We start from the raw sequence: 21,093 nt of genomic DNA on the forward strand, positions 1-21,093 counted from the left end.
GAAGACCAGGTTGGCTGGCTCATTGTTTGGAGCCAAGGTATCAGTCATAGCTCCCTGAACAGTGTCCTGATGGTTGTCCTTGGGTCAGTGTCCATAGGCCCTGCGGAGGTGGTGTGTGAGTACAGTTCCTGCTCAGGCCTGTAGGGGGCTCGGTGTCCAGTCCATAAGCCCATCCCTGCTGTACTCCTGTTTGTATCAGCTTGGCTTTGGTGAGCTCCCTGTCTTCTCCACAGACTCTGTATCCCCCATAGCCTATTTTCTGTTCTCAGCCTTTGTATCAGTTGTATGGCAATGAAACATGACATCTGCTTTTGAGGAGAGATTCCTACTCAAAAAATCTCAAAAACATGGGTACTGCAAAAATGTGAATCATTTAAAGCAACAGATTATTCATTCTTCTATTTTATTTGTAACATCCTATGAATACTTAGTCTTTAAGGGACTCGTAAAATGAAATCCCTTATATGATGACCCATTAATGAGATCCTGTAGAGACACAGGGTGAGAAGAGAAGAGGCCAGATCAGGGCCTGGAAAATTGCAGCTTGGAAGGGGAGGCTGCAGAGAGGCCAGAGACATAGAAGGAAAACGAGAAAGAGACGAGGGTTTGGAGAAAGAAGGTACAGTCGACATTATCCAAGTCCTCAGAGAGAGGCTGTAGGATATGACTGGACACCGTGTGTTGGGTTTGGCACCAAAAAGGTCAGCAGTGCCCCATGAGCACCAGGAAACAGGTCGGGCAGGAGCCAAAGGTGAGGGGTACCCAAGGAGTAGGGAGCTCAGGAAGCTCAGGCTTGGAGGAGAGGAAGGCCAAGGGCAAGAGCAGATTTTATGTTACTTTCTAGGTGGAGAGATTCGATTTGAGAGGAGATAATGAGGGAGGGTAAAGGAGATCATCCAAAAAAGGCAGTAACAACTGTTTCTTGCAGAAGCCAAAACACTGATTTTTTTCACACAAAGTTTTTTTGCTCTCCAAACTGTGCCGCTTTCCTTGTTAGAATCCCAACTCAAACCACCTCCATTATCTACACATGAACAAACAGCCTTTCTGGTTCACGCAATAATAAAAATCTTCCTTATCCTTTCAACTCAGCTCCTGAACTTAATGCTGATTTCCCCTGGCATCTCAGTTACTGTCACAAGCCACCTTCTAACTTCTGGTTTCCCTGCTGTCAGGTCAAGATGTTCTTCTCATAGTAAAGGTTCAGGAACAACTGTGACGCCCAGGACTCCTGACTTTTGGACCCTTCAGAAAAAGGTGAAGAAAAGAAATGAGCGATTTAATTCAAACAAAGACCCAGGAAACACCAGCTTCATTACTTGAAATTCTGTCTTCCTTTTTATTAGGTGGGGCTTTTCCTGGTGCTGGGTTATTGCCTTAAAAGTCATACCTGTTATAGTTGAGCGTGATTGGAAAGCTGTGAAAGGTACCTACGATGGCAAGAAAGGGCAGAAGGAAGATTTGACAAAGTCATGTTTGAAGCCAGGTAATGGAAACAGAATGTTTTGAGGTTAATCTTCCCAGAGTTCTGAGGCCCACATGACTGATTGTCCTTTGTTTCTCACCTTGCTGACTGGTTCTGCACTCACCCACGTCCTCGTCGTCACCAATGTCCTTGTCGTGGGAGAGGCATCCGTCTTCATCCGACAGAGGCTCATCTCTAATCTAGAGCAACAAATTGGTCACAAACAGAAAGTGGTTAACTAATTAAAATTACCACAACGGCCTCCAGAAACCGGCAGAAGCAAAAAAAAAAAAAAAAACAACAACAACAAAAAACAAAGGCCTGAAATGCAGAACCAAGAAAAGGGAGTCGAGACCATCAGACCATCAGCCTTTGAAACTTTACAAGACCCTTTTTAGTAGCCAGATGACTGTGGGGGTGAGGGTGTTCGAAGACAAGGAAATCCATGCTGACTTTAAGGTTTAGATTCGGCCCATTTCCACAAGCGTCAAGTAGAAAAGATGAAGTAGGGAGTCGGCCAGAAGACACACAGGGAGATCCTTAGCTACTGCCTCCCCTGGGCATGTTAGTCGTGAAGACACATATCATCTCCCCCTGGAGGGGGCACAAGCATGTGTAATTTTCAGCAAAAAATATAATTGATTCTAATCTGTTCTATAAAAATAGGCCTTTACTATTTGAAAGTGAATATGAAAACTTGAACAATGAACACAACAACTTTAAGGCTCTTTGGACGGAAGCTCAAAGCACAGGAAATGCCTCTAACTGACGCTGGTGTCTGTGTTCAATGGCAGCCAAGTTTCTGTGAGAAACTGTGAGAGACTGTGCTGTCATGGAAACAATTTATCAAAATCACAAGCCATGTTGATTGCTCGTGTGAATGACAGCTTAATTACTAAATTAAATAATCCCTTGGGGATCTCAAGTAAACTTTCAGGTATGGGAGGCAAGGGCAGGTCACCAGGAGAGAGCTCACCTTTACCTACTACTCTCCTCCGTAACTTTATTTCCATTTCTGAACTCATTGTCAGGGGTCCAGAAACCCCCGTTAAGAATTGAAGTGGGAGATGCATGGGAAATGGGTAAAAGAAGTTCAAGGCTCTGGATGAAGGGGGTGACTTTTTTAAAGTTTTTAAAATGCATGTTGGGGGACCTGGGTGGCTCAGTTGTTTAAGTGTCTGCCTTCAGCTCTGGTCCTAATCCTGGGGTCCTGGGATCCAGCCCCGCATGTGCCTCCCTGCTCAGTGGGGAGTTTGTTTTTCCCTCTCTCTGTGTCCCTCTCCCCACTCTCTCTCTCTCTGTCAAATAAATAAATAAAATCCAAAATAAAATAATAAAATAAGATAAAATGCATGTATGCCTAGTGGGCACTGCCTCCCCCTGAGCCTTCAGAGACCCCAGGTGTGCATTTAATGACACATGTCACTGAGCACTCCAGGAAAATTCATGGGGCAGGGAGACACTGAGTTTGCTTCTGGCGGGAGGGCTCCTTACCACTTTGCGCTCACAGCCTTCGGCCAGAACTTTCTTTTCAGCCTCCAGCTGCTCTCGGATGGTTTTCTGCAGCAGTGGGGCATTGGCGCCTCTAACCAAAGCCACCAGCTCTCCACCCTAGAACACAGAACACACGCGCCACCCAAACCACCTGAACTCATCTTCACCTATCTTCATGTCTTTCAAGAGACAGCGAGTGTCCAAGTGCTTTGCTTAGGCACGTGCCCAAGGTCGAGGCCTCTATCCACTTCTCTGCCGTCTCCCCCATGCCTCTCCTTTCAGAACTGCCTTCAGGGAAACAGGGAATCAGTTAAGGGAGAAGCAGGGCAACGAGGCTGTGAGTGAATAAGGGTGGCCTAGTCGTGGCTCGTCCACTCAACAAGTACCTATTGAGCACTTACTCTGCTAAGCGCCAAGACAGAGGCAAAGCATATGAACAGTCAATGTGAAAAGCCAGAGTTGCCTGCTTCAGGGAATGGGAAGTCAAGTGGGGAGAGGTGGTCATATCAAAGAAACAATCACCATAGAATAAGATCATTGCTTGAAGAGGGGGAATGTACAGGATGCTTGGCATTTAGGGCAAGAATGGATTCCCAGCTCCATATGGGGTGGTCAGAGGAAGCTTTGTTCACCTTCACATCAAGGTGGCGTTTGGGGTGACTGAGTCTCCTTCTTTAACCTTTTTGACAGTCAATCTATGCCTATTACTCACAGAAATTGGTGGCGAGCAGGCCCTCCCCATTCCCACCCCACCCCGCAGAGGAGAGGCTGTGATGGAGCCCACCGCCTTGGCACCTGCCCCCACACCGCCCCAGTATGATTCATACCCTCATCACTACAGGCGCAAGCCAGCGAACGAACCCCTGTGCCAGCGATCGCATTTCCTTGCCTGTGCTCTGCTGTCACTGGGGCCCCTTCCCACTCCTCCCTTCCAGTCTTCCATCACGAATCAACACCCAGATAATGTTCGCCAGAAGCCTCCAGTTTCTGAAACGTGCGGTGCCGAGGGCAGGAATCTGAAGGTCTCCAAACTCAGCCACCCTGGCCTGGCTGTCAGGAGAAGTGGGTGGGTAGGCCTCAGTTTCCCCTGACTATACGAGGAGGGGGCTGCAGTCAGCAGGAGCATTTCTGGCACTTGCCTTTAGGGCCTGGCAGGTAGCCTAAGCTATGAAGCCAGGAGTGAGGCAGTAGGCCCTGAGGGGCATGGGGCCAGACCATCGATGTCACTCCCAAAGACGTCCAATTTCTCTTCCAAAACATGGAATGACTTGGCTCTCATTTCTGAATGTCTGGAAGCATATCTTCACATCTTACAATTCAATAAAAATGAATGCAGAGCTTGTCTGCCCCCTTAGAGTGTGTGTGCTGAAAGCTTCCTTCTATGGTGGAGGAAATCTTGAAAACTTTGCTCTCTGATCATGAAGCATTAGTCAAGCGTACGCGTGAGCCAGAAGGAGCAGACGCATTTGAGTGACTCCCATTCTCTCCCATATGCAGCCGGCCCAGAGGGACCATCAGGAGCTGTGTCGTGCCGGGCCTCCCTGCTAGCGAGCCGGGCCATCATGCGAGGCAGGCACCTGCATCACCATGAAGTAAGTAAGCGTGCCTCTTCCTACCCCAAATAACAAACGCAGTCAAGGAGAAGGCAGTCCCTCATTTGGATCAGTGAAGCCTCTTGGTGACTTTCAGTGAGATAGAACCCTGATGATCTGTAATGTGTTTCTGGTTCTGCAGATATACTTACTGCATAAAACAGAAAGGTCGGCTCACACTTCCCACGGTATTTTTCAAGGACATCAAGACAATCTGCTTCTGCCTAAAGAAAACAAGCTGTCAGGGGGGACCTAGGGTGCCAGGAACACAGGGGCATGCTGGTGGGAGAACCACACGGGACAATACCCACACAGACACAAACCCCTTATATACACACATAGACGCCATAAACACACAGCACATACGCACACACACCCATGTGTATATACTCACACATATCCATCTTACACACACCTCGCCCCATGCACGGCCACACTCACAGCCACACTGTGACTGTTCGCCCCAGAGGATGCCCTGGCAGGCTCTCATGCCTCGGCCCCTAATGTCTTTTCATCAGAATAACTCTGCTGTGGACATACTGGTAAAAATTGTTGGCAGGGGGCTTTTTGGAAGAATAAGACAAGGTGGAAACAAGGTTCCTTCTGCTCCCCAGCCAGCTGCTGCTCTGCATGCCACCTTGCTGCTGCCAAGACCGACAACCACAGAGGGAGAAGGTCCTTAGTCTTTGCCTTCCTAGCCTGAGAAAGCCTGTACGGGGGCAGGCATTCCCACTGCACACTTTCCCCAGAGGTACCAGAACTGACTCCCCGTGAAGAAAGTGCCGAGTCCTTGAGAGGTGAGCGCAAGTGTCTTTTCTCCTGTGTTCTCCTAGAACCTCTAATCCGAGTGTCTCTCACACGCTTCTCTGGAATTTATTCCCATTTCCGTACATTGATCCAAGTAAACATTGGCTAGAAGCTCCCCGTGATGGAGCAGAGCATAAAACTCTTGGAACTGTGTGCTCTGAGAGTAAGACTTCAGAGTTCCCAGGGCTCATGAGCCAGAAGCCATGGCATGCTCACGTGTGGGGTGACACACACCCCTTCCCTGTGCACAGGGTCGAGATGCCTGAGCTCACATTGACTGTCAGGCGGGTGGGGATGGGGTAGGAACCCTTCATCATGGAAGAAACTATAAAGCTTCGTAACTGATGACCAAAATTTTCACAACTGATGCCTTTTCAATCATCTGGGAAGGGCAGCTCACATTTCCTGTCCCCGCTTTTAAATGTTTATTTTACAGTGTTGCGTGGCATTCTGCTGAGTGAGGAACTTACTTTTTTTTTTAATAAACATGTAATATATTTTTATCCCCAGGGGTACAGGTCTGTGAATCATCAGGTTTACACACTTCACAGCACTCACCATAGCACATACCCTCCCCCATGTCCATAACCCCACCCCCCTAGTGAGGAACTTACTAATGCAAAATGCAGAAGGTCCAGGCCGGCCTCGATCCTCATCTTCTGGAAGAGGCTTACCATGGGTTTGCAGGGCCCACACCAGCCTTGGTAGACATCGACAACTGTGTGTATCCAAGAAGCAGGAACATTAAGTGAGCACCAGTACTCTCCAGGTCAGGTAAAACTGACCCCTGCAAACTTGAACCCCCTCCAGACACACGTCTGTTTGCAGGGTTATTCAATGGGTCACGGGGTTTATTCTCCCCTTGGAGTGGGAGCCAGCACAGAGACACAGCCGCCCCTCATGCTTACAACTCAGTGTTCTTAACTCTACACATAATGAAGTAAGTGTGGTAGGAAACAGTTTTCTCTACAGGGATCCTTTCCCTGTAGTGATTTTCAGGCTACCATCATGGTTGGGCTGGCATAGAGTGGCCCTCAATAAATATTTGAATTGTACTAAAATGATCTATTCTAAAAGAGGTCACTGTAGGCGGCCTGTCAACCTACAGTCAACTCTTAGCTGCTTTGATAATAAGCACAGTTTTGACATTTTCCCCCTGAGAATTGAAAGCCTCTTCTTTGGGTAAAGGAAGGTTTTATTTACTTTATAAAATCAATGTCGTTCGGGACGCCTGGGTGGCTCAGTTGGTTGGACAACTGCCTTCGGCTCAGGTCATGATCCCAGAGTCCTGGGATCGAGTCCCGCATCGGGCTCCCGGCTCCATGGGTAGTCTGCTTCTCCCTCTGACCTTCTCCTCGCTCATGCTCTCTCTCCCTGTCTCTCTCTCAAATAAATAAATAAAATCTTTAAAAAAAAAAAATCAATGTCGTTCTCCTGAAAAGTATACCTGCTAGAGACCTAGATGGAAACTCGGATTATTTTTTCTTTGTCAGTCGCAGTCTATGGAGTATGCCAGGCCTGGGCATGAGGGAACCGTCTGGTCTGATTGTATGAGGCCACAGGGCCTGTGAGAAAGCTAAGCAAAGCCAACACATGCGTACCAGACACATGCAGGACGTACCCAGCCCCATCATGACGACGTAGCTGGTGCTAGATTGTGTGAAGTTCAAAGACGTGAAGTAAGTAACCCAGGGTACAAAAGAAAAGAAAAAACAATTGAATTCTCAAGCGGTAGAACCTAGCTTTGATCCCAGGTTCGTCTCAGTGCATGCTGTTTCAACTACTCCAGGAAAGAAGTGAGATGCATGGGTTCAGGTGCGCTGGTTAGCTTCAGCCAAGCCGTGCAGTTTTGCGGGGAGAAATTGAGAACCAAGTGGGGTATAGGAGGCATGGGGAAGCCAGGCACAGGGGGGCAGTGCAGGCGGGAGGGGAGGAAGGGAAGAATCCACAGACTTTGAAAGGGAAAGACAGGTGAGGAAAGTCACGTGGGTATGGAAAAGACTCCACCTAGGAGCCTGGCAGAGGAAAAGAACAGGGTGGTGGCAGGGAGAGATCATTTGGGGGAAGGAGAAATGTCAAATGGATTCTAGATCGCTGGGTTTCTAGTACAAACAAGAAAATCTAAGGCCAGTGGTCTCAAAGGTAGCCAGGCACCAGCAGAGATGGAGGCAGACTTGGGCCTCCTGGGCACCCACACAGAAGCTAAAGCTCTGGGCTTCTCTGAGGACAACAGCATCACACTTGAGAGGTCTGGGGATTTCAATACACCATAGTCATGGGGGAAGAAATCATTTGGGTCAAGCCAGGAAAAAGTCTTTGGAGACTTAGAGAGCCTGTGTTTGGGCCCACCAAGGAAAGCATGTTCACACCCCACTGGGGGAAAAAATGGGGTCCCATTAGCTCACCAATCTCTCTGCAGGATTTGCACCCTTAGTTCAGCTTCCTGTCTCCCCTCATAGTCCTTGGCTGTCTTAGCAGTGGTGGAGCAAAGGCATACTTCACAACGTTATGGGGGAGAGAGCAGGTCTGGAGAGGAAGTCTATCAAGAGTCTGACTGAAAGACAGGAAGCAAAACAGAGAAGATATCTGGGAGGAAAGGCATGGCAGAGAAAATGAAAAGGCCTGTGTGTGCACGCGTGTAAATCTGAATTGACTTGCCTATTTGAAGGCAAGGGAAAATGAGCCAGGAGAAGGCGAGATTTCCAACATGGCAGTTTCCTTTGGAAGCACATGTCTGCTGGCTTTAGAAAGAAGGAAGAGCATAGCTTCCTCGAGACCGCCCCATCAGAAGGGAAGGACGAGCCCCTGCTGCCCCCAGAAAATGCGATTCCCTGACATGCTTAGAGCAGGGCTTCACAGAGTCCGCACCCAGCAGATGTCCGCTGTGATCACCTAGGGTGCCTGAGACACAGCAAATTCTCAAAATGTGATGAAGGGATAGTTTTCTTACTGCCGTTAAAGAAACAGAAGTAATGGTTGTTTTGCCCTACAGCCATGCTCCAGCTGCACCCACAAGACATGCAGACAAAATAGTTGAGACCTGACACCATCAAAAAAGCTGTGTAATCCCTCAGGTAGTTGAATGTGGCAAGACTCCCACCCATGCTGCCGAATCAGTGCAACCTGCACTCTGCCCCAGGCCCGGGCAAGTCTGCTGGAGACAGAGAGGAAAAAGACAATGCCCCTGTGTTTAGAGTTCAGGGGGAAAGCCGTGACTGCTCCCCGAGACAGGGGCCACACCAAGCTGGGTGTGTGCTGGGTGGAGAGGGGGAGACAGAGCCCCACGCCAAATGTCCAGGTGACACCCAGGGGGAAGTGACTGCACAGAGATTCTGGAAAGATTTCATGCAAGGAGGTTGCTGCTTTGGAGCGGGGCCTGGGGGTCATGATATTCCAGGGAGCAGGGACAGCATGGATAAAAGTGAAAAAGTGGGGAAACTTGTGGCATGTTCAGGAAACTGAACTGGAGCTCAGGACATATCTCTGGGAACAGTGGGGAAGGGGCTGGAAAAGACTAACTGAGTCATGGGGGAGGAGAAGGGTAGGGGCCTCGAAGGCTGAAGTCCCTAGGTGCGGGTGGCACCGGGGAGAGATAAGAGCAGACACAAGCTTGCCAAGCAGGTGTATAGGGAGGAGAACTGAGCAGATACAGAGAGAGAAAGGGAGCCCAGAGACACGCATGGTCAATGAAGATGAGAAAGGAACAGCAGCGGCAGATGTGGCTGGCAGCCTCTAAGATGGGGGAGTCCTGTCTCCTGGGAGGTCCCCCTGCCCTTGAGTGCAGGCCAGGCCTAATGACCGGCTTCTAATAAACAGTAGGGCAAAGCCATGGGACGTCACTGTTGAAATTCAGTTACAGAAAGATTCTGACTTACGTGTGTCTCTCTCCCCCTACCCTCTTCCTCAGGGAGAAGAAAGTTACTGCGTTGTGAGTAGGCTTGTGGGGAAATTGATAGCAAGAATTTGATGTCTCTGGCCAATGACCAGCAGGGCCCTGAGTCCTGCTAACAGTCACAGGAACAAAGTTGGAAGTGACCCTCTAAGATCTGTCAGAGCCACATGACCAAGCTTAGAAGCAAACTGAAACTTTCGTTGAGCTTTGACGTTCCCTGTTTCACTCCTTAATCACAGCCCGGTGGGAGACCCCAAACCAGAGACACCTCAAACCAAAGGCAATGCAACACCTGGATTCCAGACCCACAGAAACTATGGGATAATAAATGTTCATTTTGGGGGCACCTGGGTGGCTCAGCTAGTTAAGCGTCTGCCTTTGGCTCAGGTCATGATCTCGGGGTCCTGGGATCAGGCCCCCCCACTTTGGGCTCCGTGCTCAGCAGAGAGTCACCTCCTCCCTCTCCCTCTGCACTCTCTCAGTCTCTCAAATAAATAAATAAAATCTTTTAAAAAATAAATATTAATTTTTTAATAAAACTACTAAGTAAATTGCGATAGATAGCAAACAAGAGGATAGGGAGGAGGAGGCCCAGGGGACAGTGGCTATGCTGTATCCTAATAGCGGGGCAGTGCCTGGTTCCAGCCCCTCGGGAAGCCTGGCTCTCCTTCCAGCCCCTGAGTTCCAAGAGGTCCCCATATTCCTCCCGGTACATTTCCCTTTACGACTCAGGCAGTCAGAAGAGGTTTTCATTCCTTCACACCAAACAACCCTTGGGTCTAACAGTCAGCTCTGAGACAAGAGAGCCCTGTTGGCCAGCAGTCCTGATGGCTTTCCTGAACTGAACATACTAACAGATGTGCAAGTTGGATGTATCTACGCACACGAAGAAAAGACTCGGCCCTTCATTTACGGAACTCAAGATGAGAGGAAAATGGCGCTCATTGCAGCTTTCCTCTTCCTGGTTCAATATACTGTGTAGAAATATTGAAAAGGTTGGATCTAAAAACTTAAATTACCAGTTAGTCCTTTGGAACTGAGCATTTCCTCCCACAGCTCCTGGGTGCTGATGTTAACCTAAGGTCAAAGAACAAAGGCTTTATTACTGAGGGCATGGATGGGGAAAGGATCGGATGTATTTGCTCCAGATGCCTGCCTGCCTGCCTGCCTGCCTGCCTCTCGCGACCTCCCTTCCGCTCTCTTTCCCTCTCTTCCCGCTTCCCTCCTTTTCTTCCTCTTCCCGCCCTCTCTGAAATGTGTACAAACACAGGCGCAAGCTGTCTTCTTGCCCCAAGCTGCCGTCTCCTCCTTTCTTTTCTTGCCTCCAATCCACACGAATAACTCACCTAAGGAAATCTCGGTCATTTTTTTAAAAATAATTTTTTCTTGTTGCTTGTGCAAAAATAAAAACATAAAATTGTTTTGGGTCCATAAAATGTGCATAAATAATATCATATGATAGAGATCTTTTTGCCATTTTTGTTCTCACTCAAATCCAGTTTTGACACTTATCTATATTCATATACAGAAAGGTATTCATTTGTTTTTTTCTTTTGGTCTTCTTACATGTTCTAGAGAAACAATTCATGTACAGTGAAATACACAGAACTGAAGGGTTACAGTTCACCGAGTTTTAGCAAATGCACACAACCCAAGTCACCACACTCCTCTCACAATACAGAACTTTTCCATCATCCCCGAAAGTTCCTCTGTCTCCCCAGAGTCACACACACAGCCCCCCCCCACTGCTCCTCACCCCAGGTGGTCACTGATCTGCTTTGTAAAACTGCCTATAAATGGAAGAGCACAGCACCCACTATTTTATGCTTGTTTCTTTCACTCAGTGTATGTTTGGAGAAGCATCCGTGTGGTTGAGTGTCAGTAGTTTGTCTAGTTTTATTCCTGAGCATATTTCATTGTATGGCTGTATCGTAATTTGCTTGATAGATATTTAGGTCACTTCTAGTTTGGGATTATTACAAATAACAACTTATGAACATTCTTTTTTAAAGATTTTATTTATTTGAGAGAGGCAGTGACAGAGATAGCAAGAGAGAGCAGGAGCCCAGTGGAGAAGGAGAAGCAGGCTCCCCACTGAGCAGGGAGCCCAATGCGGGGCTTAATCCTTGGACCCCAGGATCGTGACCTGAGCCAAAGGCAGACGCTTAACAATTGAGCCACTCAGGTGCCCCAGTTATGAACATTCCTGTTAAATCCTTTTGTGCTCACATTCTTACTTATCTTCAGCAAGTAAATAAATACTCTAGGAGGGACATTGCTGGGACATAGGGTAAATGCGTGTTCAGTTTAATTAGAAACCGCCAGGCTTTTCTTAAAGCGGTTGTACCATTTTAAACTTTCATCAGCAAGGTATGAGAGTCCTGCTTGCTCCACATTCTCACCAAAATTTAGTAATGTTAGTCTTTTAGATTTTAGCTACACTAATGGTAATGTAGTGGGTATCTCATTGTGGCTATAATTTCATTTCCCTGATGACTAAGGTTGTTAAACATTATTAATTATTAAATAATGCTTATTGTTAAAATTATTAAAAAGGTATTTATTATCAAAATAAGCACTATTTAGTGTGCTTATTAGCCATTTATATGTCTTCTGTGAGAAGTGACCATTGGTCTGTCCATTTTCTTTATTCGATTGTTGGCCTTTTTATTATTAGATTGTGTATATATATGCACACAATCTAATAATATATATATTATATATCAATATACAGTATTGATCAATATATAATATAAATCAATATATACACAACCTAATAATATATTTTATATATATGTGTATATATATATCAGAAAGATGCTCTCTTCTGTTTTCTTCTAGAAGCTTTGTAATTTACGCTTTCACATTTAAGTCCATGAGCTATCTGAAAATAATTTTTATCTATATTGTGCAAAAGGATTGAGGTTAATTTTATTTCCATGTAGAGGTACAGTTGTTTCTGCAAAACTTCTAGAAAGGATTTTTTTTTTTTCTCATTAAATTGCTATGGCATCTTTGCTGAAATGAGTTTACTACAGAAGCATGGGTTCATTTTGGACTCTATTCAGTTTCATTGACCTATTTTCTCTTCTTTTGCCAACACCATACTCTTTTAATTATTGTAACTTTATAATAAGCCTTGGTATCAGGCAGTGTGGCTCTTCCATATTTGTTTTTCTTTTACAAAACTGTTTGGCTATTCTTGATCCTTTCCATTTCCATTTTTTTAGAACCAGCTTGTCAATTTCTACATTATCCCATCTAACTACAACACAACCCTCAAAGTCAGGGAGTAAACACTGATATATTATTACTATGCCATCTTCGGATCCCATTCAGGTTTTACCAATCATCCCAATAATGTCCTGAATAGCAAAGGATCTCGTCAGAATCACATACTGGATTAATTGCTTTCTGGAATCGTTCTTCAGTCTTTCCTTGATTTTCATGACCTCCGGGTCACTTTTGACGACTATGGGAGGGTTATTTTTGTAGTCTCTCCCTCGGTTTGGGTCTGTTTAATGTTTCCTGATTAGACTCAGGCTGTGCATCTTTGGATTGGTTGGAGTTGGTTGCTTGGGGTGGAGTGTCAAGGAAGCAGAAGAGTGTTCTCTTTTTGTGTCCTATCAGGTGACACGCAATTTCGATTAGCCCCTTATTGCTGACATGCACTTGGATCACTGATTAAGGTGCTCTGTCAGTCTTCTGCACTGTGAAATTATTCTCTTTCACTTTGTAATAAATAAGTTTGGGTGGGGCTGATTTAAAACCATAAAAATCAAGAGACCATGACAATGACCACTCATTCTTAATACAGGTATGCTGAGATTTTTGTTCCTTTAAAAGGGCTGGAGACATGTAACACCTGCAAATCTTCTGCTGAAGATCCGTCTTTCTAAAGAAATCATAGCTCCATACTCTTTATTTCTATGAAAAAGTGGAACAGTCTTCTTGATGCTTTGAGTGATCTAAGAGAGTTGGACCAACATCATCCTGGACTCACACCTGTAGTCCTAAAGAAGGTGACAGAGGGTTCAGAAGAGTGTGCCCCCCCCCCCACACACACACACAACAGTCACTTCCCGTGGCTCAGCTGTTGCTCAGTAGCAACTCTCTGTGGTACACCCTTGTCATGGGATAACCCTCACCAGCAGTGGGGCCGGGACTCTGAACACTTGAAGAATCTCTCTTAGGAACAGGCCAGGAGCAGGAGAGTATGGAAAATGTCTGACTTCACTAAGCCCTACATTTGGTCGGGAATGAAGGAGGAATGTGTGGCACATTCTATCTACCCAGACCATCTCTTGATGTCCTGTAATTTCTGTTTCAGTCACAGAAGGAGCCCCAGATAGTCTTACTCAAAAAGAGGACAGGGGGGGCACCTGGGTGGCTCAGTGAGTTAAGCCTCTGCCTTTGGCTCAGGTCATGATCTCTGGGTCCTGGGATCAAGCTCCACATCGGGCTCTCTGCTCAGAAGGGAGCCTGCTTTCCCCACTCTCTCTCTGCCTGCCTCTCTGCCTACTTGTGATATCTCTCTCTCTCTCTGTCAAATAAATAAATAAATCTTTAAAAAAAAAAAAAAAAAAAAAGAGGACAGGCTTCCTGGACTGGCAAACCCTAGAGCACTGATTTCAAGGAGCTGATCTGGGGGGCACCTGGGAGGGGGCTCAGTTGTTAAACGTCTGCCTTCGGCTTGGGCTGTGGTCCCAGGGTCCTGGGTTCAAGCCCCACATCGGGCTCCCTGCTCACTGGGGAGACTGCTTCTCCCTCTCCCTCTGCTCCTCCCCCTGCTCTCTCTCTCTCTGTCAAATAAATAAATAAAATCTTAAAAAAAAAAAAAAAAAAAGGAGCTGATCTGGTAGAGTGGCAACATCCCTCAGTAAGCGGAGTACTTACTTCAAGTACCACATTGAATTCAGAGCCCTGGGGAACAACATTTTTGTGAAATCACCAAAAAGTATTCCCAAAGGGGACACAGGGCATAGACAGATGAAAAATCATATGGGGCAAAAATCTTAGAGCCACTACAGACAGCAATCAGTCCAGCCTTGAAATACCTAAAGGAATCTCGTCACAACGATTCTGCAGGCTCTGTATTATCCTTCCTGTTTGCATAAAGGATCTGGAGTCTCAGAGAGGTTGAGGAAGTCATTCACAAAACAGTAAATGATAGGTCCAGGTGCTTAGAATTTATTTACAAACAGAATGTAGACATACAAAAAGTTTCATAACTCCAGAGTACTAGAGTACCAATGCTGGAAAGCCCTTAAGGGATGGTTCACTCATTCTATTGATGGGCAAGCTGTAGCAAGAGACGTTATGTGATTGATCTCAAGTCTCAGAGGTGACTAAGAAAAGAGTCGAGAACTGTATCAGGTCTTTGGATATTCAGTCCAAAGTGCTTTCCACCCTCTCCTAGTACATACTGTCCTTACAATGACATTGCTTTCTCCCTTTTTAAGTTATTAGGCTTTGGAAACTCACATGTAGAGTGCCCATGCCACAAAGGACAATTAAAGAGAAATCAGGTGTCTCAAGACCACTGTCATTCTGCTCCACAGCGGGCACCTGAATGCGTGTCCAGATGAGCCAAACTGACCAGGAGACCCTGAAAAAAATTTGCTTCCAAACGTGCATGTATTATGGGCCATCCAGGCGATCTGCTTATGGCAAAGCACTCCTTCTTGTCTGGAACCAGGAACAAAAGCAGATGCTGGCTTACAGAACTGTTTGTTCCAGGTGCAAATAAAGTAAAGCCCTCTATACAACAAATGTGTAGCACATAAAATATCAACACATATTTGTTGAATAAGCAAATGATTGCAAAGGGCAGTGGTGGGAGAACTGGGTCTCTAGAGAGCACATAGTTACAGACGCATGCCCAGATTTAAAAAACCTTACATATTCTCGAAGCAAGCTGTATTTATATTTCAACAAAAGATAATTCAGTATCAAATTGTATTCGTTCCTATTTTCTTGAGTTTTTAGTTTTATTTTAATTCATGTTTGGGTTATGTTTGCATAAGTACTATAAACATAAAGAGCTTATACCCCATCTTATGTTTGCTTATATTTAAGGGCACAAAAAATGGTCACTGGAGGGTCGAGATAAGATTGGTTTCTTTTTTTCCCCCTTTAAGATGGAAGGGTACAATATTCAAGTTTGAGAACACCGTCCGTCAGGTACTGCTGGCAAATAGTAACACTTTTTTACATTTCTTTTCACTCCTCCTCAACCCCTACCCCCAGCCAAGCGCTAGAAGCAAGCGACACTTGAGGCTTACCTGCAGGGCAATTTCCTTCTTCTTGCTGCCCATGGCTCTGCAAAGACAGAAGCCCTGTTAACTTCTGACTGGGGCTGTTCCCAACAGCAGCGTGGAGACAAACCGCTGCAAAGACCAGCAAATCCAGAGCCTCCTTCAGACAAAGCCCCCGTCCCTGTAAAGTAAATATACGTAGCAGCAAATAAATGAATGCCCCGATGCAAAAGGAACACCCCACCGGGGAAGCGGAGCCTGCCGCCCGCAGGGTCGTGGCTTGCCAGGCGGTTTTCCGCAAAGTTCCTTCCCAGCATGGAGTTGGGGAGCCCGGCTACGCAGCCCATAACGCTTCGGAGCGCCTGCCGAGGAATTCGGGCAGGAAAAGGCTTAAAACTCTGTTATCCCTACTGTTGCAATATATTCCTAGGAAACTGAGCCACCGCGTTCGATCCCTCGACAGATCCACGGTCCTCAAAGTGCAGCGAGTTTCCAGTCTATTCTGCAGCGACCCACGGTCGTCAGGGCAACACAGCGCCGGGCGGGGTTGGGGGGGGGGTTGTTTGTCGTCCAGGTAACAAACTTGCTGACCCGTAATCCACGCCCCCGCAAGCCCCGCCCCCTTGCAAACTGAAGTGTGCTGTAGGGGCGCTCGGGTTGGCTGATGTGTTTGTTAGTGTCCGAGGCATTTAGACTTAAGAAGCAGAGACCCAGTGAGCTCAGGTACTGTACAGTCGCGTCCCCGAAGCCCTGCATACCTCCAGCCCAACCAGAGCCTGGTGTGCAGCTTTTCTGTTGTTACTTAATGCATGCCAGGCAGGGGAGGCTCCAGGTTTTGAGGGATCTGAAGGGATTCCCTTTAAGAAAGAATACACAATTATCAATTCAAAATTATGTATGGAAGTTAAGTGGAGCAAATAGAAAACAGTACACATCGCGTGAACAGTTTATAGCAATTAAAAGAGTGTCAATGGATTAAAAAAAAAAAAAAGGCCCAACTGTGTGTCTGTAAGAAATTCACTTTATTTAATTTTTAAAAGTTTTATTTATGTAAGTACCCCCAACGTGGAGCTCAAATTCATGACCCCAAGATTAAGAATCACGTGCTCTTCAGACTGAGCCAGCCAGGTGCCCCAAGAAATTAACTTTAAATATAAAGACACAGATAAAGTAAAAATAAAACAGGGTTGGGGCGTCTGGGTGGCTCAGTGGTTAAGCCTCCGCCTTTGGCTCAGGTCCTGATCCCAGGATTCTGGGATTGAACCTGCATGGACTTTCTGCTCAGTCAGGAGCCTGCTTCATTCTCCCTCTGCTGCTCCCCTTGCTTGTACTCTCTCACTCTCTGTCAAATAAATAAATAAATAAATAAAATCTTTTTAAAAGTCTTTTTTAAAAGGGGGTGGAGAAAGCTGGAATATGGGGTGCCTGGGTGGCTCAGTGGGTTAAGCCGCTGCCTTCGGCTCAGGTCATGATCCCAGAGTCCTGGGATCGATTGAGCCCCACGTCGGGCTCTCTGCTCAGCGGGGAGCCTGCTTCCTCCCCTCTCTCTCTGCCTGCCTCTCTGTCTGCTTGTGATCTCTGTCTGTCAAATAAATAAATAAAATCTTTTTTTTTTTTTTAAGAAAGCTGGAATAGTTATATTAACTTCAAGCAAAGCAGACATCAGAGCAAGGAAATTTATCAGGAATAAAGAGAGAGTAATACATAATGTTAAGAGGGAACAGTTCCCCAGGAAGACATAACAATACTTAATGTGTATGCACCTAACAAGAGATCATCAAAATACATGTGACAAAAATGTATAGAAGTGTGAGAAAGAAATAGATGAACCCCCATTTTTTTTTTAATTCTTCTCAAATGCACATAGAATATTCAGCACGACAGACCACATTCCAGGTCATACAACCTACCTTAACAAATTTAAGAGAACAGAAATTATACAGAGTCTGTTCTAGACCACAGGGGGATTAAACTAGAAATCAGTGCCAGCTGATGAAAGAAATCAAAAGGTTTTAAAGAAGTGGAGAGCTATTCCAGGTTTAAGAGTAGGAAAAATGAATCTTCCAAAGATGTCAGTCCTTCCCAATGTGATGTATAGATTAAGCACAAATTCAGTCATATCTCTAGTTAGCTATTTTGTGGATACCCACAAATTTATTCTAGAATATATATAAAAAGGTAAAGAGAACCAGACTAGCCAACACAATACTGAAGAAGAAGAATAACGAAGTTGGAGAACTGACACTACTAAACTTCAAGACTTAGCAACACAGCATATTAGTGAAAGAATAGATGCATAGACCAATGAAGCAGAACAGAGACCAGAAACAGACCCATACACATGTGGTCAACTGTTCTTTGACAAAGGGACAAAGGAAAGTCAATGGAAAAAGGATAGTTTTTTTTCAAAAAATGGTGCTGGAGTAACTGGATCTGAACACACCTTACGCCTTTATAAAAATTAACTCAAATGGATCATAGATACAAATGTAAAACTATAAAACTGCTAGAAGAAAACAGGAAAAAAGCTAGATGATCTTGTATTTTGACCCCAAAAGCATGATCTATGGAAGAAAAAATTATAACTTGGAGTTCATTAAAATTAACTTTTCATGAACTATACGCAAATTTAAAATTTTTAAATAAATAAAATTTTAAACATGTGCTCTGTGAACGACTGTTAAGAGAATTAAATAGAAATGCTATAAACTGGAAGAAGATATTTGCAAAACATATCTGATAAAGGACTGTTATCCAAAACACACAAAACTCTACAAAAAGAAAACAAACAACCCAATTAAAAAATGGGCAAAAGATCTGAATAGATGCCTCACCAAAGAAGATATACAGATGAAAAGTAAACAAATGAAAAAAAAAACATGAATTTCATTTCTCATTAGGGATTACAAGTTAAAGCAATAAGGACATACTTCTACACAACCTATTAGAATGGCTAAAACCCCCCACAATTGATAATATTGGCTCACAAAAGTTGGTGAAGAACACCAGAGTAGTAGACACCTTCATTTATTGCTGGTGGGAATGCAAAATGGTATACAGCCACTTTGGAAGACAGTTTGGCAGTTTTTTACAAAGCTAACTGTTGTCTTTATTTATTTATGTTTTAAATTTGACAGGCAAAGATCACAAGTAGGCAGAGAGGCAGGCAGAGAGAGAGGAGGAAGCAGGTTCCCTTCTGAGCAGAAAGCCCGATGTGGGGCCCTATCTCAGGACTCTGAGATCATGACCTGAGCAGAAGGCAGAGGCTTTACCCACTGAGCCACTCAAGCGCCCCCCCTTTTTTTATTACAAAGCTAAATGTAATCTTATATATGACCCAGCAATGACACTCCTACATGTTTATCCAGTTGTTCGGAAAACTCAGGTGTACTGAAAAACCTGCATGTAATATTTATAGCAAGTTTATTCACAATCACCCCAAACTGGAAATAATCAAGATGTCCTAAATAGGTGAATGAATAAGGAAACTGAAGCACATCAACACAGGGGTGTCTGTAAAACACAGAATTGCAGATTGGGTCTACTAAATGCAAGTGATGTTTGTAGCCCCTGAGTGGGGGTTACTCATGCTCTTGAATGGCTTGAAATCTCCCTTAGAACTTTATTTCCAAAATAAAATTCAAATCAGGACACTGAAAAATAATGCTAGGACACTGAGAGATACTTTTTGCTCTTTTTGAAAGGGTTCAGTTTCTCACCATTGGTAGGTCTCCACCATAAAATGTAGACACATATTTGCCAAATTAAACCACAGAACAAATTTAGGGCAACTACATGTCTTTATATCCTGACTTCGTAACTGTTGTCCTGTGCAATTATTAATAACAACTCTTTTTACTTTCAAAAGCGTACAGTTTGGACAATATAGAGCCTCCTCAATTTTTCCCAAGTGGATCACCCCGCTTTTTGCATCTTGATTTAATGAAAGTTCAATATTCTACATATTTGATGGTTTCCATCAGTGATTAGATTGTGTTGCCTCAAAGTCCTGGCCAAAGGAAGGCGCTTTGTTTGTTTGTTTTGCTTTTGTTTCATGCAAAGACTTCTAACTTCAGAGGTTACTGCTGTGTTTTGGTATCTGAAAGACTGAAAAAACAAACTAAAATCATTCTTTCTTCTGCCAAGTTATGTTTATTGCCACAAGACCTTTCTGTGATCCAAATTGGATGCCAAGAGCATTTTCTTTATTTAAACACTGAGAATTGTGTCGTGGCTGTGTGAAACAACAATGAACTTACTCACTTTGAGAGCAAATCACAAAACCAAATAGTTTCCAGTTTTTTGTGTTAGCTGATAAGAATGTATATATACTGACACCTCTCTGCTTCCAGATATTATGGTTTCTTTTTTCCATAAATACCAGCATGTCCCTACTATGGCTGACTCTGAGGAAGGCAGCTAGGAGTAGCAGAATGGGGAGCATCTCACAGACATGGTGCTGGAGTAACTGAATCTCACAGCCGTTGCCTGGGTCCTTGGACCCACCACCCAACAGCTGTGTGAGCCTGGGGACCTTACTTCAACTTCCTCAGACTCAGTTTCCTAGTCTTTTTTTTTTTTTTTTAAGATTTTATTTATTTATTTGACAGACAGAGATCACAGGTAGGCAGAGGGGCAGGCAGAGACAGAGAGGAGAAAGCAGGCTCCTTGCCAAGCAGAGAGCCCGATGCGGGGCTTGATCCTAGGACCCCAGGATTGACCTGAGCCAAAGGCAGAGGCTTTAACCTACTGAGCCACCCAGGCACCCTCAGTTTCCTAGTCTTTAAAATGGGGAATATAATACCTACATTTTGGAAATGTTGTGGAGAGAGATAACATCTTCTAAATTTTCTTGGTAGTCAAGCCATTATTATTGCTTGTGGTGTCATCCCCTCTTCACAGCATAGGACCACCGCTGGGAGGCAGCTTCCCCAGCAAGGTTCACAGTGGCTACCCCCAGCCCTGGCAGCCAGATGGAGCCATTTGATTAGTTTTCCTCCATCAGGGTGGCGGGGATGAATGCTACTTCTGAACCCCCACACTCTGCCCCCCCCCCCGTCTGCAAGCTTCCTGTGACCAGGATGGCTTTAATGACCAGACATGTTTTTAATTTGATGAAATTCAATTTGCCAGTTTTTATTCTATGTGTATTGGGCGTTTCCCCCCTGTTTAAGAAATCTGTTACTAAGGATTTCCTACTGCCAGATCATGAAGATAGTCCCTTTATTTTCTCCTAGGAATTACAAAAAAGTTATAATGATAAGACTTATTAAAAATTTACATGTAGGCCTGTGATCCATCTCAAATTCATTTTTTAATTGAAATTTTTATTGAGATCACTGTAGGTCCATGTAGTTGTAAGAATAACATGGAGTCCTTTGTACATTTTGACCAGTCTCCCCAATGGTAATATTTTGCAAAACCAGAGTCTAATATCACAATCTGGATATTGACATTGGTACAAGCCACCTGTCTTAGTCGGATTTCCTGAGTTTTAGTTGTACTCCTCTGTGTGTGTGTGTGTGTGTGTGTGTGTATAATTTTATCACCTGTGTAGGTTCACGTATCCACCACCATAGTTAGGGT

At 44.9% G+C, this 21,093-nt stretch overlaps 1 protein-coding gene and 1 long non-coding RNA gene across 4 annotated transcripts in view; one reads left to right on the forward strand and one right to left on the reverse strand.

Moving 5' to 3' along the window:
• NME9 (NME/NM23 family member 9) overlaps positions 1-16,044 on the reverse strand; it is a 44,699-nt gene extending 28,655 nt beyond the window's left edge. For 2 of the 3 annotated variants that reach the window (XM_059162726.1, XM_059162728.1), the window contains exons 1-7: positions 15,919-16,044; positions 15,535-15,688; positions 10,270-10,327; positions 5,973-6,076; positions 4,704-4,775; positions 2,960-3,076; positions 1,566-1,665 (exon numbers count right to left, since the gene is read on the reverse strand). In XM_059162726.1, coding sequence (XP_059018709.1) covers positions 1,566-1,665; positions 2,960-3,076; positions 4,704-4,775; positions 5,973-6,076; positions 10,270-10,327; positions 15,535-15,567 — 484 coding nt within the window. In that variant the 5' untranslated portion in view covers positions 15,568-15,688; positions 15,919-16,044. The remainder of the gene's footprint in view (positions 1-1,565; positions 1,666-2,959; positions 3,077-4,703; positions 4,776-5,972; positions 6,077-10,269; positions 10,328-15,534; positions 15,689-15,918) is intronic. The other variant, XM_059162727.1, reaches the window with a different exon arrangement.
• Positions 1,660-11,764, forward strand: LOC131824583 (uncharacterized). Its single transcript, XR_009350904.1, has 5 exons — positions 1,660-2,402; positions 4,457-4,551; positions 5,166-5,348; positions 6,852-7,037; positions 9,266-11,764. It is a non-coding gene; the product is annotated as an uncharacterized LOC131824583 (long non-coding RNA).
• Positions 16,045-21,093: the final 5,049 nt, after the last annotated feature.

This window comes from Mustela lutreola, chromosome 2 (genome assembly GCF_030435805.1).
Source record: "Mustela lutreola isolate mMusLut2 chromosome 2, mMusLut2.pri, whole genome shotgun sequence".
NCBI classification, from domain to species: domain Eukaryota; kingdom Metazoa; phylum Chordata; class Mammalia; order Carnivora; family Mustelidae; genus Mustela; species Mustela lutreola.